This window comes from Triplophysa rosa, linkage group LG11 (assembly GCF_024868665.1).
Source record: "Triplophysa rosa linkage group LG11, Trosa_1v2, whole genome shotgun sequence".
In the NCBI taxonomy this organism is placed as follows: Eukaryota; Metazoa; Chordata; class Actinopteri; order Cypriniformes; family Nemacheilidae; genus Triplophysa; species Triplophysa rosa.
Window position 1 is genome coordinate 25,885,433 of NC_079900.1, and position 24,651 is coordinate 25,910,083.

Here is a 24,651-nt window from a genome sequence, read left to right on the forward strand (position 1 = left end):
AACGAAGTTGTCAAATAATACTATGTTCTCTCTTTGCTTTATGTAATATTATAAAAGAACACACACGAGCCCGGCAGAACATACAGCGCGTGTCCCCATTCCTTTAATTATGCTCGTGCCTCTGAAGAGATAAAACAGGCTCTTATGCTGAGTTTCGTGTTTTTTTTTTAAATATTTGACATAAACATAAGATGTATAAGACATACGCAGCACTGCACTCCTGATCGGATATTGCTTTCTGTCTACACCACCCCTTTCAATCCGATCGCAATTTCAATCATATCAACCTCAATTGGATTGATGAAGGTGTTTATATGAAGGCTTTTCAGTCCGATTGAGCCATCAATCCGATTACAAGTGGATTATTTGGTTGCATGTAAACGTAGCTATTGTTACACAGCATTACACATCTCCCTAACATGCACGTATTTGAGACGATTAAGGCCTTCCAAATCATTTCAAACTTCTATAGACCTGTTCACAGCAAAAACAATAACACATCAATTGATGATTTCATTTGGATATTATGATTATTTTTTTAAGATTGCGTGCTGCAGTTTCAAAGTCACAAAAGACAAATGTCCTGCTTTTGCGTTACACTTCACAAGAGAAACACTTTTGGGTCCGCAAAATCCTTCAAAGACGGGAGGAGTTTGGACCCAAGAGGACAGTGGGTCTGCGTAGGCTATGCACAAATGTATGCGTGTAAATGCACGCATAAGATGCGCATCCTATTTTCACTACTCTTTGCATTCATTTAAGACTTTATTTAACTTGTTGAAGACTGTGCTTGTGAAAATACTAGACAAAATGTGCTTTCTAGCATAATCTTGTGTGTTTTTGTTCATTCATTTACATTTATGCATTTGGCAGATGCTTTTATCCAAAGTGACTTACATTGCAATGTACTATATACTGTATTTGTTTCTGACTATGTGCAATCCCCTGGGATCGAACTCATGACCTTGGTGTTGCTAGCGCCATGCTCCACTGAGCCACAGGAAAGCATGAAAGAGAAATTAAAGGGGTCATATTGCGCGAGTACGTGTTTTTCTGTGTCTTTGGTGTGTTATAAGTTGCCCATGCATATATTAGACATGTAAAATTGCAAAAATTAAAGTGTCGGAACAAAAGATGCAAGAATGCTCACCCAGACCTGCCTGAAACGCCTCGTGTAACCACACCCCCACAAATCTACATCAGGTGGTGGTATGATTTGACTAAGACCGCCCAAATGTATACGCAAGTAAGGTGGGCGTACCTGTCAGTAAAATTGCTTTGGGACCTGATGCTCCAAATATGGTAAGAAGCGTTACATTTCCGTCACACGCTTGCAGTATTCGACCAATCACTACGCACTGGTTAACTGCCAATCATAGCACACTTCGCTTTTCAGAGCCATGAGGTTTGTAAAAAATCTGCACGTCTCAGAGAGGCGGGGCAAAGAGGAGATACAAACATGCACGGTATGTGTAAAATACAGTGTTTTTGAACCTTAAATCGTGTATACACATTGCTGTCACGGGACGGGGAGGTGAGACACGGAGAGAGGACCAGGCGCAGACAGCAGGTAAGGGGTTAACAGACTTTTAATAATAAGATTACAAAACAAAGACCCACGTGGGGGTAAAATAACAGACAAGGGTATAACATGACAGGTAACAGGAACACGGACTAACTAAACCTAACAAGACTAAAGATAACATATGACATAACTACAAAAGACTAGACTACACTGACAAGACCTGAACTCACCACAAGCAATGAGTGACATACACACAATGAACCAGCACGGGACAGAAAACACAAGGGCATTATAAAGGGGATAAATCAAGAGGTAACAGGTGCGGGGCATGAACTAACAACGAGCACTAAGGAGGGAACAAGAGGGCAGGAACAATGACGAGACCTGGAGAGAGTATGGGAAGCCAAAAGGGCCAAAACGCCTCTCTCCACATGAAACAAGAGGTTCTGCCATGGCTCTGCCACAAGATCAAGAAAAGCAAGACAAGATGGGGCAGAACCATGACACATGACGCATTACATCTAAAACAAATGACAATACTCGTTTTAGCCGTGTCATATGACCCCTTTAATACTGGTACGCTGTTTGACAGATTCCCATGTGTACACCAGACGGGACCGCTGTCACGTTGAGCCATGTTCCACAGCTAGAAGCTGTCAATCTATACTGGATGTGTCAATACAACCATTCGCGCCAAAGTAGTTTAAAGGCCTTTATATGAATAAGAGCGTGATTATATAATGTTACGCTATTTCAATGATGACAGAAAAATGGATGTTGCGTTAATGGTGTTGCATTTAAAAAATGCAGTTTGAAACTGCCCCGGTATATAACATCATAATCCTGTAACCAATCACATCAACACATTTGACCACGTGCATCAGCACTTATGGGGCTGTGTCCACCGAGGCGTTTTTATGCAGCTAAAAAAGTCAGGAGCTTGGCTGAGAACGGCCGCTGCAGGCGCATATGAGCTGAGCGTTCTGCCCCAAATTGAGCATTTTTCAACTCTGGGCTCACGATCTAACGTTTTATTCATATTTATGGTCCGAGTTAGTGCGATTGAGTGGAGGCAGGACTAATTTGCACATTCATGAATCTACATATAATATGGTAAGGGTGCACAGTTACATTCAGGTGATTTTACAGCATGAAGAAATTATCATCATAGGAAAAACTTTTACATGCTATTTTTAAGCTCAAAGATGAGGTTTAAGTGATAAAATTAGCAAATGCAAAGGGACTTTAAAAACACGTTGTAATTATACTATTCAAGTTTGAATCTATATGTGACCCTGGACCACAAAACCAGTCATAAGTAGCATGGGTATATTTGTAGCAATAGTCAGCAATACACTGTATGGTTCAAAATTATCGATTTTATAAAAAATCATTAGGACCTTAAGTAAAGATTATGAACTATGAATATGTTTTGTAAAGTTCCTACCATAAATATATAACAACTTTATTTTTGTGTGTTTAAGTAGCAAAATCGTGAACAAAAATGGCCGGAAACACACCTACAAACATTTTGCGCACAACATTAGGGCTGCGTCCGAAATCGCATACTGCGACAGTACGTACTGAATTTGAATAAGTACCTACCTAACAGATGTTAAAACAGCACGTTCTATAAAGTATGAGTGGGTATAGTATGTCGGACATACTGCGTCCGCCATGTTTTATGGTCATGTGACCCGTATGCTCTTTGACCTATGACGTATTAACACACACGTTAATCCTACACGTGAGCGTTTATAAAAACATAATTTAGTCACGAGAAATTCATTTATTGGCACTTACATTGAAAACGGACGTCCGCCTTAAAGTTTTCCTTTATATTTATTTGATTTACTTTTGAAATTTGACCGTTGCTCAGCCCCCGTGGCATCATGGGATAGATAAGTGTCCATTCGATCCACACTCACGAATCTCGGCGGAAGTAGTAGACCATTTTTCTCGCCTACTGTTTTTTGCATACTGAGGTTTCGGACATACTATTCATGACTCATACTCATTTTTCATACTCATCATACTCATACTCACACTTCCATACTATATAGTAGGTGATTTCGGACGCGGCCAATGACTCCATTAGGCTACTGTAACCCTCATTCATTACACTGCACGAGTGGCGCGTTATGACTCTGACGCTAGTGATGGGAAGTTCGGATCATTTTACTGACTCGGATCTTTGAGTCTCGTTCAGCAAAATGAATGAATCTTTTTTCGAGTCATATCGTTCATTTCGTTCATTTTAGCAAAATATAATTAAAATGTTACATGTTACTTTCCTAACACATCTACTACTTATGCAAACGTTGATCACATTACAAACAATACAAAACTATAATGCTATAAGAAACAGAAAAGATTAATTCATTGTTTACCTGGGTCTTTAGTCTATGATTAGCTCACCACACCTCTTATCTGACAAGTCCTCGGGTTTGACTCCTTCGTTCATCACGTGACAGCGTCGTAAGCTAAACCAATGCAGTCAGAGCCGGAAAGAGAATTGATTAGTTCACCTCTTGAGTCTTCGGGTTTGACTCTTTCGTTCATCACGTGACAGCGTCGTAAGCTAAACCAATGCAGTCAGAGCCGGAAAGAGAATTGATTAGTTCACCTCCTGAGTCTTCGGGTTTGACTCATTCGTTCATCACGTGACAGCGTCGTAAGCTAAACCAATGCAGTCAGAGCCGGAAAGAGAATTGATTAGTTCACCTCTCGAGTCTTCGGGTTTGAATCGTTCGTTCTTCTTGAATTCCAGTACAGGACCCATAGAATGTTGCGCAATGCGCATGCGCGACTGAACGAATCACTCCCTAAAGCCTGGCTCAGACTACAGGAGTTTTAAAATCCTGACAGATTATAAATTCTGGTTGCAGCACACACATAAGGAGAATCTTGACAGATTCTCTTATTTAAAATCTTAAACCTGGCTCTGACTACAGGAGTTTTAAAATCCTGAAAGATTAAAAATCTGGTTGTGGCACACACATAAAAAGAATCTTGACAGATTATTTTATTTAAATTCTTAAACAAGCTCACACTCATCAGTGTACAACTAAATATATACTACACATATTTTACATATCCATAGGACGTTACAATCCAGTTTTGTAAAAGGAGCTAATAGTAACCGTTTTAATGGATTTACTATTTTTAGATGTTGACATCACATACTGTATATGCTGTACATTTGAATCTCTTTTTCAAGCACTACAAAAATAGGTTTGCCCTTTGTAAACTTGCATTTATGAATGTGAAATGTCCAGATAAGAAAACTTTGGGGGGGTAAAGTTGTGTTTATAAATAAGACTAAAGGTAGCAAGTGCAAAAATTTAAATTTAGAAAGTTTTATTGGAAGTTTTTTATTTTATAATTGCACATTAAAAGACATTCTAAGACACCCAAACTACAGGATAATATTAAGATTATCATACCAGAGGACGCCTCTTACGTCATCTCACCGGGAAACAGAAGTAAACAAAGGGACATCGCAAAGTTAATTTCACGTGATCTCACCTGGCAACGGTTGTGTAACGTCTTTGTCGCTCTCTGAACGATTCTCTGTCTGTCTATCCAAAGCCGCTGGAACGTATTTTGAGCAGGGGGTGCTATAATGCTTTTTGCTAGGGCTGAAGTTATGACTGTGCTTTGGGCGAGCCGCTTAAATTTAATGTTAATAAATAACGGAAGAAAAAAATTGTCGCTGCCGAGAATAAAGTTGAATGCCAATGTGATTATAAGCTATACAGCATAAAAACAAACACATAAACGCATGTTATATGATGCCTATAGCCAAATAACAGTCTGTTGAACGAAACTACAAGCTGCGCGTTAGCAGTTAACTTACCCGGTACATTTAAAACCGACGCGACTTCTCCCCAGCTCTTTTCCTTATCTGTGCGGTTGTGGTATGTTTTGGAGGATACATTATATAGACAATCATGTTGTTGCCACAAGTTGTTCCTCCATCTCGGCTGTCCAACGTACCCTTGCAGGAGCTTTCGCGGTTGACATTTTTAAAGGTCTGTCAGTCACCTCCGTCACCTTGCAGATGTGCCTCTCATTGGTTGTTGCGAAAGTACCAACGTCATCACCCCGATTTAAAATCCTAAATATCAAACATGTTTGATATGATCGGGGCGGCCCCGATTTCTCTCGGAGCAGATCGGGAGGTGTAAGATTCGATCTGTGAACGCCTCACATTACGTGATAATCTGGGCCGAACCTCGACCCGATCGAGGTTCTGGACCCGATTTTTTCAAAGATTCTCGGGAGGGGAAATCGGGGTAAAATCTGGCTGAGAATCCTGTAATCTGAGCCAGGTTTAAGACGACTCGTTCTTCCCGAGTCACATTAAAGATTCGTTCAAAATGAACGAATCGTTCAAGAACGACCCATCACTATCTGACGCGGCCACCGGAACTGATCAAGGCTACTCTAATCAATGAGCCCTTTTCCACCATCGGGCCGAATCGTTCTCGTTGCTTAATCGTTCCACTCCGTGCCGATCCATGCCAGTCGGTACGTAAATGTTGACAAACGCGTCACACGCTGCTTCGGTAACACAAGAGACTGAGCTATAACGGCTGTGCGTGCATTCATTAGCACGATTCAGCATGGTTATAGAACCGTGCTGAAAATTCCGAGCCGAGAACAGTTTGTAATCGTGTCGTGTCGAACCAGGCTCACGTGGAAACATAACTGTAACCGTTTCAGACTGTGCTTAGAACGATTCGGCGTGATGGTGGAAAAGCGCTCAATGCTTTTGTTTATGTAACACGCAGGTTTTATGTGTGTGTGCAACAGCTCTTACCGGACACTATTCTCGTGGGTTCTAATCTCGTTCTGTCAATCACGATCACCATTAATGATCAGGACATTGTCGAGAAACTCTGATGCTCATAACATTTGTTTTATGGAACATTCCTGGTGTGAATGTTCAGCATTAGCTGATTAATACGTGCTACAATCTCTCTGCAGTCCCTGCTCCAACAGAGCTGTTTCTCCTCTCGTGATCCCCCAAAACCACAGGGTGTCGTTCTCGCGACACTATTACTCCATTACTCCTACATTTATAACAGCCCACAGCCGCACGTCTCTGATGCGTCCTAGAAGTGACTGCACTGCTCGGTTAAGAAATGCGCCTCGACTATTTTTTGACGTCATGTGCCCACGGATCAAACGCTATATTTTTTGAGCACCCATTCCCGACCGCAGCAAAGGTAAAACCGTGGCTACCCGCAAGATTTGTGCGGGATCCCAATCCCAATGCACACCTCTACTACAAACTTTGCCCGCTGCTGGTATCCATGTAAAGCTTAGAATTTCCTATCCAAACAAACCATGCATCATTGGAAAGCTTATTTATTCAGCTTTCAGATGATGTATACATCTCAATTTCGAAAAAATTGACCCTTATGACTGGTTTTATGTTCCAAGGTCACAAATTAGTCTCAAGGTACCCTAGACCATACGACAAGAATATCAGCAAGAGACAAACAATGTTTTAATGTTGGGCAGCTGAAACATATAAAAGTGAGCCCGATGGCATTGTTTCTCTGTTTTGTTAGTGATACAGTATAGCTGAGGTTGGGACTCCGCTATTCTGCTTAATTTAGAACAATCTTTAAAACTGAATCGTTATGGTGTGAACTTTAGGCCAAAAGCTTACTTCACGCAAGTACACATATCTGAATGGCTGGCACTAAAGTGTGCAGTCCTTTTGAACATACCAAACAAGTACTCAATGAAAGGATGGAGTTAAAGCAGATGTGTTATTATTCAGGCAGCCAACAATAAACAGCCAGTGGAGCAAATTAAAGAAAATTAACCTAGGAATGTCGCAATAGCAAGCTACCTGAATAACAACATCCGTTTAAAGGTACAGGCATTTGAAGTATGTCCAACGGGACCACATGTGTTGATCAAGCATTCACGTCTGTGTTTGCATACATGCATAAAGCCTGTACTGGCCCAGTACTACACAGGTCTTTACAAATGTAGTCAACACACACATCCCTAAAGACAAGCTCATGTTTCATGGCAAATGTTCTGTTTACAGGAGGATACCCAAACATGTATACCTGCCATCTGTGACTATCTGAGTCTGCCAACTGTTCAGCAGTAACCAAAAGGCAAAATGAAAAGATGTGTACAGTATAATAAATGCAGTGATACCAACACAGATTACCAAACATGAATGGATTTAGATGCCTGAAAGTTAAGGATTCTCAAGCTATAGCTTTTTGGAGGCATTTTTATTAGCTAAATATAAAATAACAGTGGTGACAGAATGGAACAACAGGACTAAAGCAAGGTTTGTTAACATTAGTAAAGGCACCTAACAAGAACTAACAATGAACAAATGTATTAATTTTTGTTAATGTGTTACCAAAAAATGAGGCATTATATTTCATGACCATGTGCAGTACCGATCTGCTCTGTCTTTCTGTGAGTTGCTGTGACAATGCTAGGTTTTGCCCTCCCAATCCACAACCATGATAACCAAAGAAACATTTTGTTGTGTTGGTTGGTCCATTGCGTCCCTCTTGCGCTTTGGTTTACAATCCTGCTGCAGGATTACAGTATGTATTAAACATTATGTATCTTCTGATTATCTCCTTTTCTATCTCTTCTATGTGACGTGCTTGGAATTTGTTTTGTAGCAACCTATTCAAACCTATTACAAGCTTTCTGCACTCCCTAGTACAGTAGATGCTGATATAAAACTGGCTTCAAATCATATCGTCGCTGTCGGACGGAATCCTCGTATCTCCAAAACCATTATTTTTCAGGAAGTTAAAAAAACTGCATATTTTTTGAGTTATTAAACATTGTATCGTTAAAGTTCATATTATACCTTATATTGCTATCATATACTGTTGTGTACCAACATTAACACAACATTTCCCCAAAACCATGTTTAATCGGAGATACCAGGTTTATGACTTGGGAGCAGGGAGATACGAGATTACGCTGTCATTGATAAGAATGGTACGGACACAGACGTCACTTCTGCCAGCAGTGTTCATCAAAGTCTGCGGTCGCGTTGAGCCTTTTGACAAGAGACGAGGCTTTAAAAGCTAATGAAAGCTAATGATTGTGGTTACATACATCTTCCTAAACTCTATTTTAAACGTTAGAGCTATGAGTGATGTAATACCAAAATAAAACGTTAAACAGGCTGTCTAATATAGGCGGAAATTAATCTGCACGCAAATAAAGTCGGCGGTCGCGTTGAGCCTCTTGACAAGAGAAAAGGCTTCAATTGTTAACCAAAGCTAACGACTGTGGTTACATACAATTTCCTAAACTCTATTTTAAAGGTTTAAGAACTATAAGTGATGTAATACAAAAAACGATGAGCTGACTAGGCTGTCTAATAGGCGGAAATTAGCCGAATCTGCTCGCAAATTTACCTTCGTGGCTCATGGGCTTCCTTCTGCACCGAAGCATTACAGCTATCGATTTTTAACAAAACAAGCCTACTCAAATGTATCTAACCTAACTATTTTCACTCGTTATTGTCTAAAAAAACTTTCAATCAGGAGACGTAATGCCGAGAAGCTCCCGCGGAGTGAAGAAGAGGTGGAATTACGAGACTTCTCAGACAGTTGAAGTGTCCAATGGAGTTAAGAGATTTGCTCTCAAGCTATTTTCAACACTTTAGATTGGTTAATAATTTGTAAAAATAACAGACCCACATGGGGACTGACCAATAGCATCGATTTGTGAAAAAATATGAAATTGACCAAATTTGGACATAGGAGGTTTTCTGCCAAAAGCAACAATATGCAAGTCTATACATACCAATGCCATAAAAAATTAAATAAGTTTTGATCTTGACTTTGGGCAAAGTCTTTTGAAACAAAAATGGTGGTGGCTAGTGTGTGGTTTATAAAAGGTACATGAGCTTGAGACAGAAATACATGTCTATGCTCAGAATGTCCTCCAGCTCAACTGCCAGAGACTGTCGCCAAGGTCAGCATTCAATTGCCAGAGAAAGCACAATACTGATAAAATAAAAATAAAGATCATTAAATCATGTCAAATGATTCATTTATATGGCCCCGGGCGTAGAGACTTTAGAATTTTAAGTTTTACTTAATTAATATTGCATTAGGAATTTATAGTCTGTTTAATATTTGACCTGTGTTTCTTCCTTTATCTTAAATGTGTGCTTTCACGTGTGCGTGGTGGTGGTGGTGGTGTGTGTCTGTGTCTTGTGTGTTAGTACGTGTGCATATTGTGTGTGTGTGTGTGTTGTGTGTGTGTGTGTGTGTGTGTGTGTGTGTTGTGTGTGTGTGTGTGTGTGTGTGTGTGTCTGTGTGTGTGCTACTGTGTCTGTGTACGTGTGTACTTGTCTGTGTACGTGTGTGTGTCTGCGTGCGCGTCCGTGTGTGTGTGTCTATGTCTATGTGTGTTAGTACGTGTGCATATTGTGTGTGTGGAGTGTTTTGTATGTGGGTATGTCTGTCTTCTGTGTTTTCACCTTTTTCTTGTTTTTACAGGTACAACTTTAATTGTTTTGCTTATAGTCAATATGTCTCATGTACAGCTGCTTTGTAACAATGAAAATTGTAAAAAAGTGCTATATAAATAAAGTTGAGTTGAGTCGAGTTAAATTGTATGTATATAGGCGTCTTTACACAGGCGAGTTAAGGCGTCTCTGTGGCGGATTAAATTTCTGTGTAAAGACGCAATGCCGCACGAAAGCCGATCTAAAATATGCCGCCTCTGACCCTCCTCAGACCCTAGTATCTCTGATGCGGCTCAGGTTTAGTGTAAATGAAGGCGCATTAAAGCCTCTCTAAACTACGTCATTGTCATGTCAGCAGAAAGTGAGAGAGTGAAGATAAAGCCAAAAACACACAGCCACATTTGTTTTAGGCTAATAATAACAACACAGGTTTTTTAAATAATTCAAACAAATTTTTCGTTTCATTTTTTCATAAAATGATTTAATGAGGAAAAATGTTTGGAGTATTTTTGTTTACTCAGGCAGGCTGTGGCACAGTTTGAATGCAGGATGTAAATTTTGAGACCGTTTTCAGCCATTAAAATAGTTTAGATTAGTTTTTAATGGCAAATTACATTTATTTCGTTTCTTTTTAAAGTTAATTTACAAAAATGTTTGGAGTATGATTGTTTGTGACTCAGGCCCGGCATGCAGATTTTTTTATTTGAACTCATGACATTGTTTAAATTCCTCCTTAAGCTCCTCTCCTTCGTGGAAAAAAACTTCCGGTACGTGTGACACGATCACATGCAGACATGTTTTACTGTGCGTCTCAAACTGCTTCAAATATTAGGTTTGTCGGACATTATGCAGTGTCGCAGAGTTATTTGAAAAGCTCTCGTGTTACTTAAGCAGATGGGTCTCCGCAACACATGCATGAAGTCGAACACTTAATAAATCACAAACTTAACATTGTGTTGTGATGAGAGAGTTTGTGCTTTTCTTACCGTTTACCTCAAAACAGTCGCATCATAATAATGTAAGTGTGCTTCGGTCCAGATCGTAAAGTGAGGACAGTAGCGCTTGTGCACAGATGCCCGGCCCTAGGAGCGTAAATTATTTGGGTCTTGTCGGGCTAGGATTGAAATGCAGGATTTTGTCGTTTATATTTCCAGACACATCTCATTGAGGACAGTATTTCATACACGAAAACGATCTGGCAACATTTGCTGTAACATAGGAACTGTTCATTTACCTGGTCGACAGTGACTTGGCTCTTTAAAACAACTTTTGGCGTCTTTCAATATGCGGTGAGGTGCCCGAGAGTGTTTGTTAGCTAGGAAAATCATTTAAAATGTTGCATTTATAGCCTATTATTGCTTTTATCCTAAAGTATGCATTGTTATTATTAGTGTCAGTATATATATATATTGAGTTTATATTGTTTAATTTAAGATATTATTTCATCAGCATATTGTTAGACCTGTGCTTTTGTGGTTATGTTCAGCATTATTTCGCATTATTTTAATTCCTGTGTAAATGCATTTATGCCGCTTTAGAGCTGCATTAACGCTCTGTGTTTTTGTGGTTATGTTCAGCATTATTTCGCATTATTTTAATTCCTGTGTAAATGCATTTATGCTGCTTTAGAGCTGCATTAACGCTCAGTGTAAATACTCATTTTCGTGGTTGGCCGCTTCAGACTCGGTATCTGTGCCGCCTTTGCTGTGTAAAGACGACATATGTGAAGAGTTTGGTTCCAAAATGAGATAACTCTGCTTTTTTATTGTGCATTCCAATTAATATCAATCAAACTGCAGTTGGTTTGTTTTGATTTAAGCCATAACAACTAAAAAAATACAGCTACTAACACAATAAAACACAATAAAAAATATGATAACATAATAAAAAAATGAGAGTTATCTCACTTTGGAACCAAACTCTTCATGTTTACATTTTAGAATTTCAAGGACAGATGGTTCGTATTTTTCTATCTATTTCTTTTTTTTATTTCTTCCTCTTCTGTATCACTTTGCTGTATAACTGTGCACACCTTGTACCGCTGTATAACTAGAATAGTTCCATCATAAATGTCTGTTAGATATAGAGATTTTTAAAGTTTTTAAGTGGAGATTTTGATCTTTCCAGGTCAAAACTGAGAATAACATGAAACAGACAAACTACAAAGTGAGGTGCTAATATTATTATTACACTGATAACAACATCATTCTTGTCGACCAAATCAGGGCTGGAAATGGGGGAATGTAAAGGCAAGGAGTGCAGGGAGTGAATTTCCAGGGCAGATGGAGTTCCACATCAAAATGTAGAGGATTTCCATCTTTTATCCATGAAATAGACCAAATCTGGACCAAATCAAGAGCTCAAATGAACTTATATATATCTATATTATATATTTGATAACTTCATTGTGCATGACAATGACGGTTGGATCAGCTACAGAACATGGAAAATGACTTCCACAACAACCATTCAACAGACATTGAAAATGAATAATCTTCGAATAATCTCAGCACCACAATGAATGAGAAACTTGGATTTTATAAAGACCTAACAGGACAAGAGATAAAACAACAACACAAACTTTGTGTTAAAGGAGTCTGAGGGCAAATGAAGCAGAGCAGTAGCTCAGGAAACGTCATGTTTATCTTTATACTTTGTTCCTTTCTTACTGGAAACCAGACCTGTGATTTATCAAAAGCCAGTGTAGAATTAAACAGATTTGTCAAAGCACACAAAAGCACCAGAGCTCTGGCAGGCCAGGCACTTTCCACATTATCCAGGTAATGTGTTCATTTACTGACACAATGATCAAATGTACAACAGTACTGAACCTTCTCAACTGTCGTGCTGTAAAGTAGCAGAGCAGGACATCCCTGGTAAAACTCAATAAATGAACAGATTCATCAAAGCACAGAATCATCAACACTTAACCACATCCTCCCACACACACACACACACACACACACACACACGCACCCACACACACGCACGCACAGCACAGGCACGCACGCACGCACGCGCACGCACGCACACACACACACGTTGGGTTTCCATGTTTTATGGGGACATTCCATAGATGCAATGGTTTTTATACTGTACAAACTGTATATCATATTCCCTAACCCTAAAAGTCACACACAACTGTCTGCTCTTTTAGATTTTCAAAAAAGTTAATTCTGTATGATTTATAAGCTTGTTTCCTCATGGGGACAAAAAAATGTCCCCACAAGGACAAGGATTTTGGATATTGCCATCTTTGTGGGGACATTTTGTCCCCATACCCATAGGGTTTACCGTTCCCACACATGTCTGGTTTATTACACGCACGCGCACGCACGCACGCACGCACGCACACACACACGCACACACACACAAGGTACCTTGGCACTGGAAGCCTTGTTTTCCAAAACCCCTGCAGAGTTGCATTAGACAGAGAAAGACAGCAAAATAGTGTATTAGTGAAAAAGACACAAAACATCATTTGATGATATTCAATCCTTTAAAACAACACAATCTCAACATGGGAAAAAAAGAGATTCTTTCATTTTGAAAACTGAATTATGTAAAATAAACAGGCAGAAATACAGTTTCACCCTAATGATGCTAAAAGGTCGAAACGTATTAAAAAAGGCATCAAAAGGGATTTAAACATTAAAATGCCCTGAAAAATATCAAACACCCTTTCAGCAAATACATATTTAGATTAATGATGACATCAGTTGAAGTCATGAAATTATCATCTAAAGGTGATTTTGCGGCTCAGAATTATCGTCAGTATGATCTGTAAGAGACATGGGCTATTTTCTTTATTCTAATATTGTTGTTACCGTAAATTCAACACATTGAACAAATAAAAGAGATTTAATAAAGAGAATTAAATTCATTTCATTTCACTTTTTTTATTAGGCTATTGTCCGGCAACAATGTCCTAATATTATGTCAACATTACACCATGTCGGAATACTATTTAAAAATATATCTAAAAAGAATTACTATAACAAATTTAATAAAAAAACGTTTGCAATATTATTTGTATTCATGACTAAATAAAAAAACTGATATAGAGTTTGTATGTATCTCATTTTATAAGACTAGTTGAGGACAGTTAGTGACAGTAAGTGTTCTTTGTGAAAGTTTCTCACCAGATGAAGTCGGTGCAGTGGCTGCAGAATGTGGGCTGCTTGAAGAATCGCGCAGTAAATTTGTGGTTTTTCACCTCGTGCACATTCTTCTGTCGCAGAGCTCCCTTCCGCGCGAATCGAATCACTCCGGCAGAAGAGTCATCGATCTGTATCAGATGATCGGCCATCGCGCCGCTATTCCTCAGGTGTGTGTCTCCTGCGCTGCTAGACGCGTCTACTGCTGGACGCGTTCACATGCGTCTCTCCTATTTACAGCGAGCCTCTCTCACTCGCTTTGACGTCACGCTCCATCGTTTACAACTTACACGGGTGGACAGCACCATCGCGTGGAGAAATGAGAATACCCCTGAAATTTTTGTTCCAAATGCGAAACGTCAAAGGGATCGTTCAAAAATGTAAATTCTGTCTTCATTTACTCACCCCCGAGTTGTTCCAAATCTGTATAAATGTTTTAATAAAATATTTTACTGCCATAGTAGGGAAAGTAAATACTATGGGAGTCAATAGGGGATGAGACCTGTTTGGTTACTGACACTCTTCCAATTATCCTTTGTGTTTTGCAGAACAAAGAAATTGATACAGATTATCATTTGGAACAACTCGAGGGTGAGCAAATGATCACAGAATAAAGTGACATTACTGTGACATCATTGACTGCCATAGCAGGAAAAGTATTGCTGTTTTAGGCAAGACAATTGCATTAGTAATTATTGGATTATTGAATATATTTAGAATTAATTATTGAAGATTGTCACAGTTATCTAGTTTAAGGCGATAAAGTGAACTTTTATGTAGCTTTTGACTTATGTTGTTTAATAATTGTAAAGTTAACATAACATTTAATATAAAAGTTACCTAAAAACTTGTTTTTTACATAAAATACAGGAGAATACTGAATACATAGCCATCAACTGTACACAAAAACGCCTTTTAGAATTTGCCCAATACATTGTTGCTAGGAAACGGAAACGCTTGTGTGAAACTGAGTGAAGTCAAACTATATTAGTTCACTTTAGCTATTGACATAAGAGTCGTCAGACGCACTTCAAATGTTCAAATGAAAAGCAACCAGGTGTTATATTTTGTATGGCAGGTATGTAGTTAACATGTTAGAAATATTATAGATTTTTAATAAATAACCAATAATATACTGATAAACATAAAAACAAAATCTTATTCTGAAACAGCAACAGAATTTAAGGTAAAGTGCAAATTATCAAACTATTGTTTAGGCAAAAATGTCGTTTACATGTATACAAATATAACGCGTGACAACTTGGCATGTATGAACCATTTAACCTTTTTGGTTAAAATCGTTTTAACTTGTATCACATATAAAATCATAACTTTCACATTCGTATTACGAAAGCATTGGCGCTCATCTGGGTGACGGACTTTTATTTTAAAAAATCCACTGTCGTATTATACATGACTTCACAGTATGTTGATTTGAAAACGTTAGGGAGCTTAAAGTGGCAACAAGTGAAAGGAGCAAACAATCTCAGCTTCAGACAACAACAATTTATTATTCATAAATTATCTTAACTATAGTGCTCAGTAAGTAATTATTTTAGACAGATGCTATTACATGTGTGCCGTAAATAAACCCATCGTGCTAAAAACTTAAGGAGTGTTTCACAAAATCTGTGAATGATTTCTGCTAACGTTACCTGGTGAGCTAACAAACAGATAAAATAACAATAGTATTTAAATAGTAAGAAATTAACGTTAACCACGGAACTTAATAGTTATTTATTTATACGATCAATTCGTAGCTTGTCACTATGTTGCAGGCTGTGTTAAATGTGCGTGTTATAATCATCATTAAATACAGAAGAATTACATTCATATTCTAATTAAAGACGACGTCTATTTTTTAGGGGCATCATGAATGATAAAGATGACTCTTCAGGGACTCTGGACTCGGAGTTTGATCATTACCTTGTTGATATGAAGCCATATGTACTCAAACTGCAACACAAGACGGGTGTGTGTGTTTATATATACGATCTGCCACTATAGAGTTTACATCAAGTCAGCATTATTTATACAATACAGATAGTTTCAAAGCAGCTTCACAGTAATAAGCAGCAAAGTATTTTCTTCAGTCCTGCGATAAGTAGGTATATAAGTATAAAAATCAAGAGTTATTATAGTTTTGTTTTCAGTTTTATTGTAGTGTTAATATTATTTTGAATGAGCTTTTATTTATATATTTTTAGTTTTCATGTTAATTTAAGTTTAATTTTTAGCTATGTTGATGTGTGCTTTTAACATTTTATTATTTAATTTTTTGCTACTAAATAAGTTTAATTAAATTCAAGTTGAATAATTTCCATTGAAGTTAATAGAAATGTTTTCATAGTTTTGCTTTAGTTTTAGTAAACTATAATAACTTGATGGAAAACTATTACAAAACACACATTACCCATCAGAGCGCCAGCGATGTGCTCTGTGGATTAAGAAGCTTTGTGACCCTGTGGCCTGTGGCTCTGGACTGACCGGAAGGAAAAACCGGAACATGTATGGCTGCCTCCTTCTGCGCATGTTGAGAAAAGGAGTTTTGGAAGGCCCCTTCGCACAAAAACCTGAACCTGGCAGCCTTAAGACTCTGCCCACATACATGGTAAATCTTGTGTAGAACTGTCTCTGTAGCTTTAATCGTTAAATTGACTGGCCTTTTCATTTTCAGTCAATACTTCACCTGCTGAAACAGGAACACAATACTATAAATCAGTCCTTTTGGTTTTGAGAACTAAAATCAGTGTTGATCATTCAGTGTTTTTTCATTTTTATAGTCCATCTACTTTGATGAGCCATTGGTAAATTGGTCACTAGATCAGAGCTCTGCAGCACTGCCCGACTGGGTGTCTGGTGAGTTGGGTCAGGCAGAGAAAACGTGGTCCACCTCCCCACTCTCAAACGCACAAAGGTAGGACTCTGGAGCCACTCTTGTATTATTTAGATGTGATATAAATTTATGTAAAATGATAGTCATGGATGATTTATTAATTTCCAAGTGAAAAAATAAAATAAAAACTAAATAAAATTTTTGGTTAAAAAATATGTGGTGGTATTATGATGTACAAAAACTGTTCCATGTTTTATGGGGACTTTCAGCTAGATACCTCCTAGCATTGGGACAGTTTATCTTCGGTGTAGAGTTCAAACCTTTTTTTCCCTTTTGGGGGGCACTTCTGTATGTGACATATTTTGATTAATGCCAGTGAGTGCAAAAGTTCACTTTGCTTTTCTTCATATTTGTTGATGTACCTTGAAACGGATAGCCTGAAGTGCTTCTCCCTTTTAGTTGTCGATGTATGGCGAAGTGTTTGAATAATTAGGCTCACATTGTTGTTTGTAATCCTATGTCCATCCTGAAGCGAAACGCCATTCTTCTCTATGGCGCCAGATGTAACATAGCTGGCAGAGATTTTAGGGGAAGGACATCATCGCTCTGTGTGCATACTCCATTGAGGTGGATGATGACACCACCTCGGTTCTTTGCAGAGCCGCTTGATAGTTGATTCATCAACATCTGAACTGTGATTCGAACTGAATACTCAAATTATTGTCAAGTGTATTGTAAAAAAAAAAAGAAATGCCACCTAATAGTAATTAAGTAATAAATTAATTTGTATAGAGGGAGGTAAAAATGACAATTTTCACTCTAAATTTGGAGCCATATTAACTCAACTCAACTCTATTTATATAGCGCTTTTAACAATTTTCATTGTTACAAAGCAGCTGTACATGAGACATATTGACTATAAGCAAAACAATTAAAGTTGTACCTGTAAAAACAAGAAAAAGGTGAAAACACAGAAGACAGACATACCCACATACAAATCACTCCACACACACAATATGCACACGTACTAACAAACATAGACACGCACATATGGATGCGCACGCACGCACACACATACACAAACAAGTATGCACACACAGTGAGAGCAAACATTTAAGATAAAGGAGAGAGAAGCACAGGTCAAATATAACAGACTATAAATTCCTATATGCAATATTAATTAAGTAAAACTTCAAAATTCTAAAGCAGCCCCCCGGCCAGGCAAAATGTGCAAAAGAACAGTATGCAAATGGTGGCGAGGAACCCAAAACTCTAATCGAGAAAAAAAACCTCAGGAGAACCCAGGCCCAACCAGGGGATTCCAGTTCCCCTCTGGCAAAAGCTGCTGCCTCTGCACAAACTCCACAGTGCTTGCACAACAAGGCTAAATAAAAATAAATAAACTTACTAATAAGGTAAATTATAGTTTTAAGATTATCATTAATAATCTAATAGCATTTGAAATTTTGTGGTGAAGACGTGTCAAGTGACCGCGTCCTTCTTTATGCAGCTCTATCATCTCAGCTTTTGTCAGGTGCCGTTTCCCATTCTCCGCTCTACCATCAGGTCTGGGCATGAACTGCATCCTGCTCGCTGTGGTAACCTTGGAACAATGAGACAAGACTGGCTGAGAGTAGAGTACTGTTCTGCACTCTTTGATGCAACAAGTACATCAGTTGTGTTTTTGGTTCCGGTTGATATAACTAATGCAGCCTAAACCCTCAGATGATTTATATTATGGAAGTGTAGTGTATGCAAGATTAAAAAGATGCGTCTTTAGTCTAGATTTAAACTGACAGAGTGTGTCTGCCTCCCGGACAGTGCAGGGAAGACTATTCCAAATTTTAGGCGCTAGATAGGAAAAGGATCTACATGCACTTGATTTTGAAATTCTATGTATTACCAACTGACAGGACGCGTGAGAGCATAATGCACGTGAAGGACTGTAATACAAGAGGAGTTCACTCAAGTACTGAGGAGCTAAACTATGTAGGGCTTTATAGGTAATAAGCAAGATTTTAAAGTTAACGCGATGCTTAGAGGGGGTAAATGACATGGGAAATATGCCAGCATCATAATTTTATTTTTACACAGAGGTCGGCATATGTGTTTGTAAATCTGTTCATTTTAGCAATTCTTGATGCATTTTATGCCAATGGTGACAGCTCAAAAATGAAGAAAGGGCATTTTCTGTATTCATTTAACAAATTTTGCATGCCTGTAACTCTAGAACCGTTAGAAAATACCTTAGGCCCAATCCCAATTCTACCCCTTACCCCTACACTTTCTCCTACCCCTCCATTTGGCGTGTTCACGTGAAGGGGTAGGGGTGTCTCAATTCTCTTTTGGTTGGAGGGGTAGGGGTAAGGGGAAGGGGAAGGGCCAGATAGCCCTTCAAAGAAGTTTTTTCGGGACCTCACTTCAAACGAATTTCCAACATGGCTGCTCACTCGAGCAAGCAGACCCAAATGTAAATAATTTTTGCCATTAATAAGGATTTTTATGACAATTTTTCATTTTATGTATGTTACATTCAATCTTGTGTTTGTATTTACGGTGATGTTCTTTTAACGTTTGCAAAAAAAATCGCTAAGGTTTGCTAGCGGACAGCACTGATTGCACGATATTAGAAAATATATTTTTATGTCATATACCCGGTGCATCGGTGCATGTCCTCTGACGTAACGTTAGGAGCTAGCAACGACGTATGATGACGTATACTAGTGTAGTAGTGGTGTCCCATTTCTTAGCAGAACATTTGTAACCCTTCCCCTTGCCACTTTGTTTCAAGGGGCAAGTGGAAGGGGCGAGTGGTAGGCGAAGGGGTAGAAAATAGAATTGGGATTGGGCCGTATGTTCTTTTAGATTCTTACTTGACCAACTTGTCTTTTGGGAACTACATTTTTAAGGCCCTGTATTACTCAGTACTAGAGATATGAGGATCTAAATGTGGCTTCATGAGAAAACTGTTAAAATGGACACATTTTCAGTCGTCAAAAAATAAATGTTCTTCATTTCTTTTAAAGAGGAATGTCTGAAGAAAAAAATGTTGAAATCTTTTTCCTCCTTTGCAAACAACTGCACTAAACATAACCATTTCAGTGTTCTTTTGGCACTGAGTTACTGTTAAAAATGATCGGGTTAAAAGGCACCTTAAAGGCACTTTTAGTACTTAATGAAGTAATTGTTCATGTACTCTAAAGTTTCTTTGAAACGGTTTTGTATTGGTATAAAGCACTATCAAAAGGTGACGTGACATGTCAAGGCCTATTCAGTTAAAAAAAAAATTCAGTTAACTTTTATTAGGTTGAAACAAACCATGGACCCGTTTACACATAGTTGGCAAGTTTGGCCGATATAAGGATGTAATATTTGGCACCAACAAATCAAATTGAGTTTCAGAAGTAGTGCTGTTATTGGTCTCGGATTAGGATGTAAAAGTTTTGGTGTGAGGATGTTGTTTTGTCTTGTCGTGTCGTTTAAAATGTGAAAAATGTGAATAGCAATGTTATTTAATTTGTACATGCTCCCTCTTGGAACGATTTTTAGGAAACATGGTGTTTCCTTTCATTGTTACGCAGATGATACCCAAATGTATCTCCCCCTGGAATCAAATAACAAGGGTTTGGATGCCCTGTGGGCTTGTTTAGCTGAAGTTAAAACCTGGATGTCCCTAAATCATCTACACCTTAATGAAGGTAAAACTGAAATTATTGTTTTCAATTCATCAGATATCGCTGGCTCCCCTGGCTTAAACCTTGGTAATCTGTCCTCAAATGTGAAACCAGTAGTGAAGAACTTGGGGGTCTATTTCGGTAGTGCTCTCAAATTTGAAAAAGAGATTAGTACTGTAATTAAAACCAGTTTTTTCCATCTGAGAATCTTAGCGAAAGTGAAACCATTTCTTTCCTATAAGGATTTGGAAAGGGTAATTCATGCATTTATTTCAACAAGGCTTGATTACTGCAACTCCCTCTATATTGGCATTAATCAAGCTTCTTTAAATCGTCTTCAAATGGTTCAAAATGCTGCCGCGAGGCTCCTTACTGGGGTATGTAAGCGAGAACATATTACTCCGGTATTAATTTCTTTGCACTGGCTCCCAATTCGTTACAGAATTGATTTTAAAGAAAATCAATAAAAAAATAAAAAAATTTGCTGTTGGTTTTTAAAGCTTTGCATGGATTAGCTCCTGTGTATCTTTCCGATTTATTATTTGCAGAGTAAAAAGAAAAAGTGCCTCAAATATCCTGTTGTGTACTCAAAGAACCTTAAACTGTATTTTAAGTGCTCCAAAGCTCTTTTTCTCAATAAAAGGGTTATGGTGGAACCATCTATAGTCTTTGTGGTTCTTCCAGGAACCTAGAAGATTCTTGAATAACCCCATATTCAGTTGTGAAGTTCTAGAGTCACCTTTTCACTACACTGGGACCTCAAAGTGCTTTGCGGGTTATTGAAGGAACTCAAATTCTAAAAAATGGTTCTTGTAAGATCTGTAAACTTGTAAGTGGTTCCTGGAGAATCTCTCTTGTACAAGACATGAGGAACCCCAAAAAATTCTGCATGAAATAGGGATTTTTAGTGTCTGATCATTTTGATGTTTTATGAGAATAAGAATAGTCCAAAGTTTGGTTTTTAGCCCCTGCTAAGTGAACACACATTTTAAAATCATGCACATGATTAGAAAAGGCTAAATGTTATTTAGAAAAATTTCAGCAAGCTTTTTGATTATTTTATATTTCTTACTATTTGTATTATATGATTAATTATATTAATATATTATAAATAAACATTTTTATTCTATTAGTAGATCCTAAGTCACTGAAATCTTTTGACAATGTAAACGTTGTTGTGCTTTCCATCCAAACAAACTTCAGCTGCTCTGTGTTTATTGTGCAGTCTCGCCCTCCACAGTACTGTGGCGCTGTTGGCCCAATGTCGCAGCGTCAATGCATGTGCTATGTGCCATGTGGCGCTTTCGTTAGTATGTGTGTTTAACTTTTTCCAGCTCTGCGCAGACCGATCACCTTATGACAAAAAACATACGGACTTAGAATAACATCTCTAAAGCATACAGAGCAGTCAGTTCACAAATAGCTCTCACTGTGCTTTGATGTCGCCGATCCGTCTGCGATCAAACATCAGTGGCACGAGTGTTCACCGGTGTTGTTCCGCTCGCGCGACAGGCGGGAATTCAAAATAACGGATTGCAACAACCTCTCGACTGTCCCATTGGATGTAAGTAAAGTCAAAATATATAAATAACTTAAATATACTAACTATATACTATTTATATAAATGTATACTCTGACACGTCTAATTGTATGGCCGCTTTTTGGCTGTTTAAACCATTTATTTACACAGTGTAGGCAGCGCATGTTTTAGCCGAGATGCTAACGAATATAAGTTAAGATGAAGCTTGTGGGGCTAACGTTAAATGGATAACGTTAATGTTAAATGACAAACAATGACTTTTAGCCACTTTTAGCTATTATGTTCACTTTTAGTGAATGTATAGCTCTTTTTTAACTTATTGATGTTTTTGTTGAATGGTTTTCCCACCCATGTTACATAAATTGTCTGTAATTAAATATTTTTATCATTCAGTTCTGTTTTTATCCTTTTAACTCAGAATTTTCAGTATTTTCCAGTTGAGCAGCAAAAAAAATGTAAGTATTATATTTATTATGATATATTCATTATTATGTTATTTGTTATATTTGCACATGTAAAAATACTCATTGACAATGGAAAATCTGAATAAAGTGGATTATTACAGTTGTTGCTATAAATAGCCTATTGCACTCCTTAACCATAGACCAAAACAGTGACTTCCAGGCATTGTAATATTTTGTTTATTGTTACATTTGTAAACCAATAGCAATTTGTGATGTGCTAAATGATTAAATTTAATGTTTTATGAGACGTTATCTAAATCCCTCTTTTTGGTCTCCATGTCTTATTCGCAGGGGCAACCAAGGCCAACAGACCCAGCCCCCCCTGATGCTCATCCTTGCACTGCCTGGGACACCTAAGGCCAACAGGCGCAGCTCCTGTTCTCTTTTTGCCATAAATACATATCTACTTTAGCAATGCAAAATTGTGAAATGTACTATAGAAATAATTTTTACTTTGACTACATGGATCCTCACACCACCTGGTAATAGCAGGAAACCCATTTGGAGAGAACAGCATTGTTTCTCGAGCTCGCAAGGATTTGCTATTTGGCAAATTACAACTTTACCATGGGTGTAGGCCTTACTACGAGAGACTACTTTTTTGCTGGACTTTTTTACAATTGTACATTTGTACAAAGTACCTGAAATATTTCTGTATGTACAGTATATTTAAAATTAAGGCAAATTATTTGGTTAGTTTTGTTAAGATAAAGACTTTTAATTTATAACAATATCACCAACACAATATTAATTATACTGTACATGTGATTTCATGAATTTAGAAAGGTAATGTTCAATATTGACCATTCTGTAAATATTTATTCAATGTAAATTGTTGTTTATCAATAAACTGTTGTATTTGATTTAGTATTTCTGCTTATTAAAATATTGTGAATAGCAAATATAAACTGTGAAATGGTGCCTTGAAGCACCCAAGATGGTTCCAGACCATTTTAATAAAAGGGATCCCCAAGAAGCCTTGAGGGGTTCCTCAGAGAATCGCCCTTCATTAAGCGGTGCCTTGAGTTTCCCCTGAGGGTTCCGCTGGTGTGGCAATGTGAAGAACCCCAAATGGTTCCTCGAAGTACCTTTAATTTTTACAGTGTGGTCTCAATCCTGAGCGGTCTCTTAGGTCTGCAAACCAGAGACTTTTGAACATTCCCCGTGCTAAACGGAAATTGAGAGGCGATCGAGCATTAGTTGTTGCAGCTCCAAAACTCTGGAACAGTCTACCGGTCACTGTCAGAACCTCCTCCACAGTAAAGGAGTTCACAACTAAACTCAAAACTTACCTTTTTACTTTGGCTTTTAACTGTATTTAAATGGTTTTACCGGGGTCTGATGTGTGTTGTGATGTGCGCTGGGATCTATGTTGTTGTATCTACTCTTTTTTTATTATTATTATTTTCTTTTCTGATTGTCAAGCACTTTGGTCAACAATTGTTGTTTTTATTGGTGCTATATAAATAAAGATGAGTTGAGTTGAGTTGAGTTGAGCATTCAGCAACACAAAATGAACCCAGGAAAGACATATGTTTTTGTTTAGTCACATGAGCGAGCGCTTTACAATACCAGACCTGTGTTGTGCTGCAATTTCAGGTCCTGATTCAAAGAGCCCATTGACCCTTCACAGCAGAAGATTAAACTGGTTCCTCTGAAATTAGAGCTGTCCCATTTTGAACGCTCAGCAGATAGAGGAAGTGCATCTGTGTGAAAGCCTTGATTTGTGTGTTCAGTGCTTGATTTAGAGGAGACTATTAAAGGCATTTAGATCACAGACTGAAGTTCGGCCGGAGAAAATTACAGCCGTGTCTTTAATGTGTCGCTTACATTTAGATCAGATGAAAGAGTTGAGCTCTTGAGTTCTACTCTGATGTTCCTCTGTGAGTCAGTCAGCTGATGGTACAGCACTTTTCCAGCTTTCATGGTTGAAAACAAATATCTGTTATTAAACCTCGTTTAAG

At 38.1% G+C, this 24,651-nt stretch overlaps 2 protein-coding genes and 1 long non-coding RNA gene across 3 annotated transcripts in view; 2 read left to right on the top strand and 1 right to left on the bottom strand.

Moving 5' to 3' along the window:
- The window catches only part of prkcab (protein kinase C, alpha, b), a 288,207-nt gene extending 273,809 nt beyond the window's left edge, over nt 1-14,398 (bottom strand). The window contains 2 exon segments of the mRNA XM_057345103.1: nt 13,397-13,428; nt 14,159-14,398. Of these exon segments, the coding sequence (XP_057201086.1) occupies nt 13,397-13,428; nt 14,159-14,325 (199 nt within the window). The 5' untranslated portion in view covers nt 14,326-14,398.
- A 1,220-nt stretch (nt 14,399-15,618) lies between these two features.
- cep112 (centrosomal protein 112) overlaps nt 15,619-24,651 on the top strand; it is a 55,366-nt gene continuing 46,333 nt past the window's right edge. Inside the window, exons 1-4 of the mRNA XM_057346357.1 lie at nt 15,619-15,831; nt 16,039-16,145; nt 16,594-16,784; nt 16,957-17,090. Coding sequence (XP_057202340.1) covers nt 15,809-15,831; nt 16,039-16,145; nt 16,594-16,784; nt 16,957-17,090 — 455 coding nt within the window. The 5' untranslated portion in view covers nt 15,619-15,808. The remainder of the gene's footprint in view (nt 15,832-16,038; nt 16,146-16,593; nt 16,785-16,956; nt 17,091-24,651) is intronic.
- Nucleotides 17,103-23,468, top strand: LOC130562221 (uncharacterized). Its single transcript, XR_008963916.1, has 3 exons — nt 17,103-22,247; nt 22,642-22,678; nt 22,979-23,468. It is a non-coding gene; the product is annotated as an uncharacterized LOC130562221 (long non-coding RNA).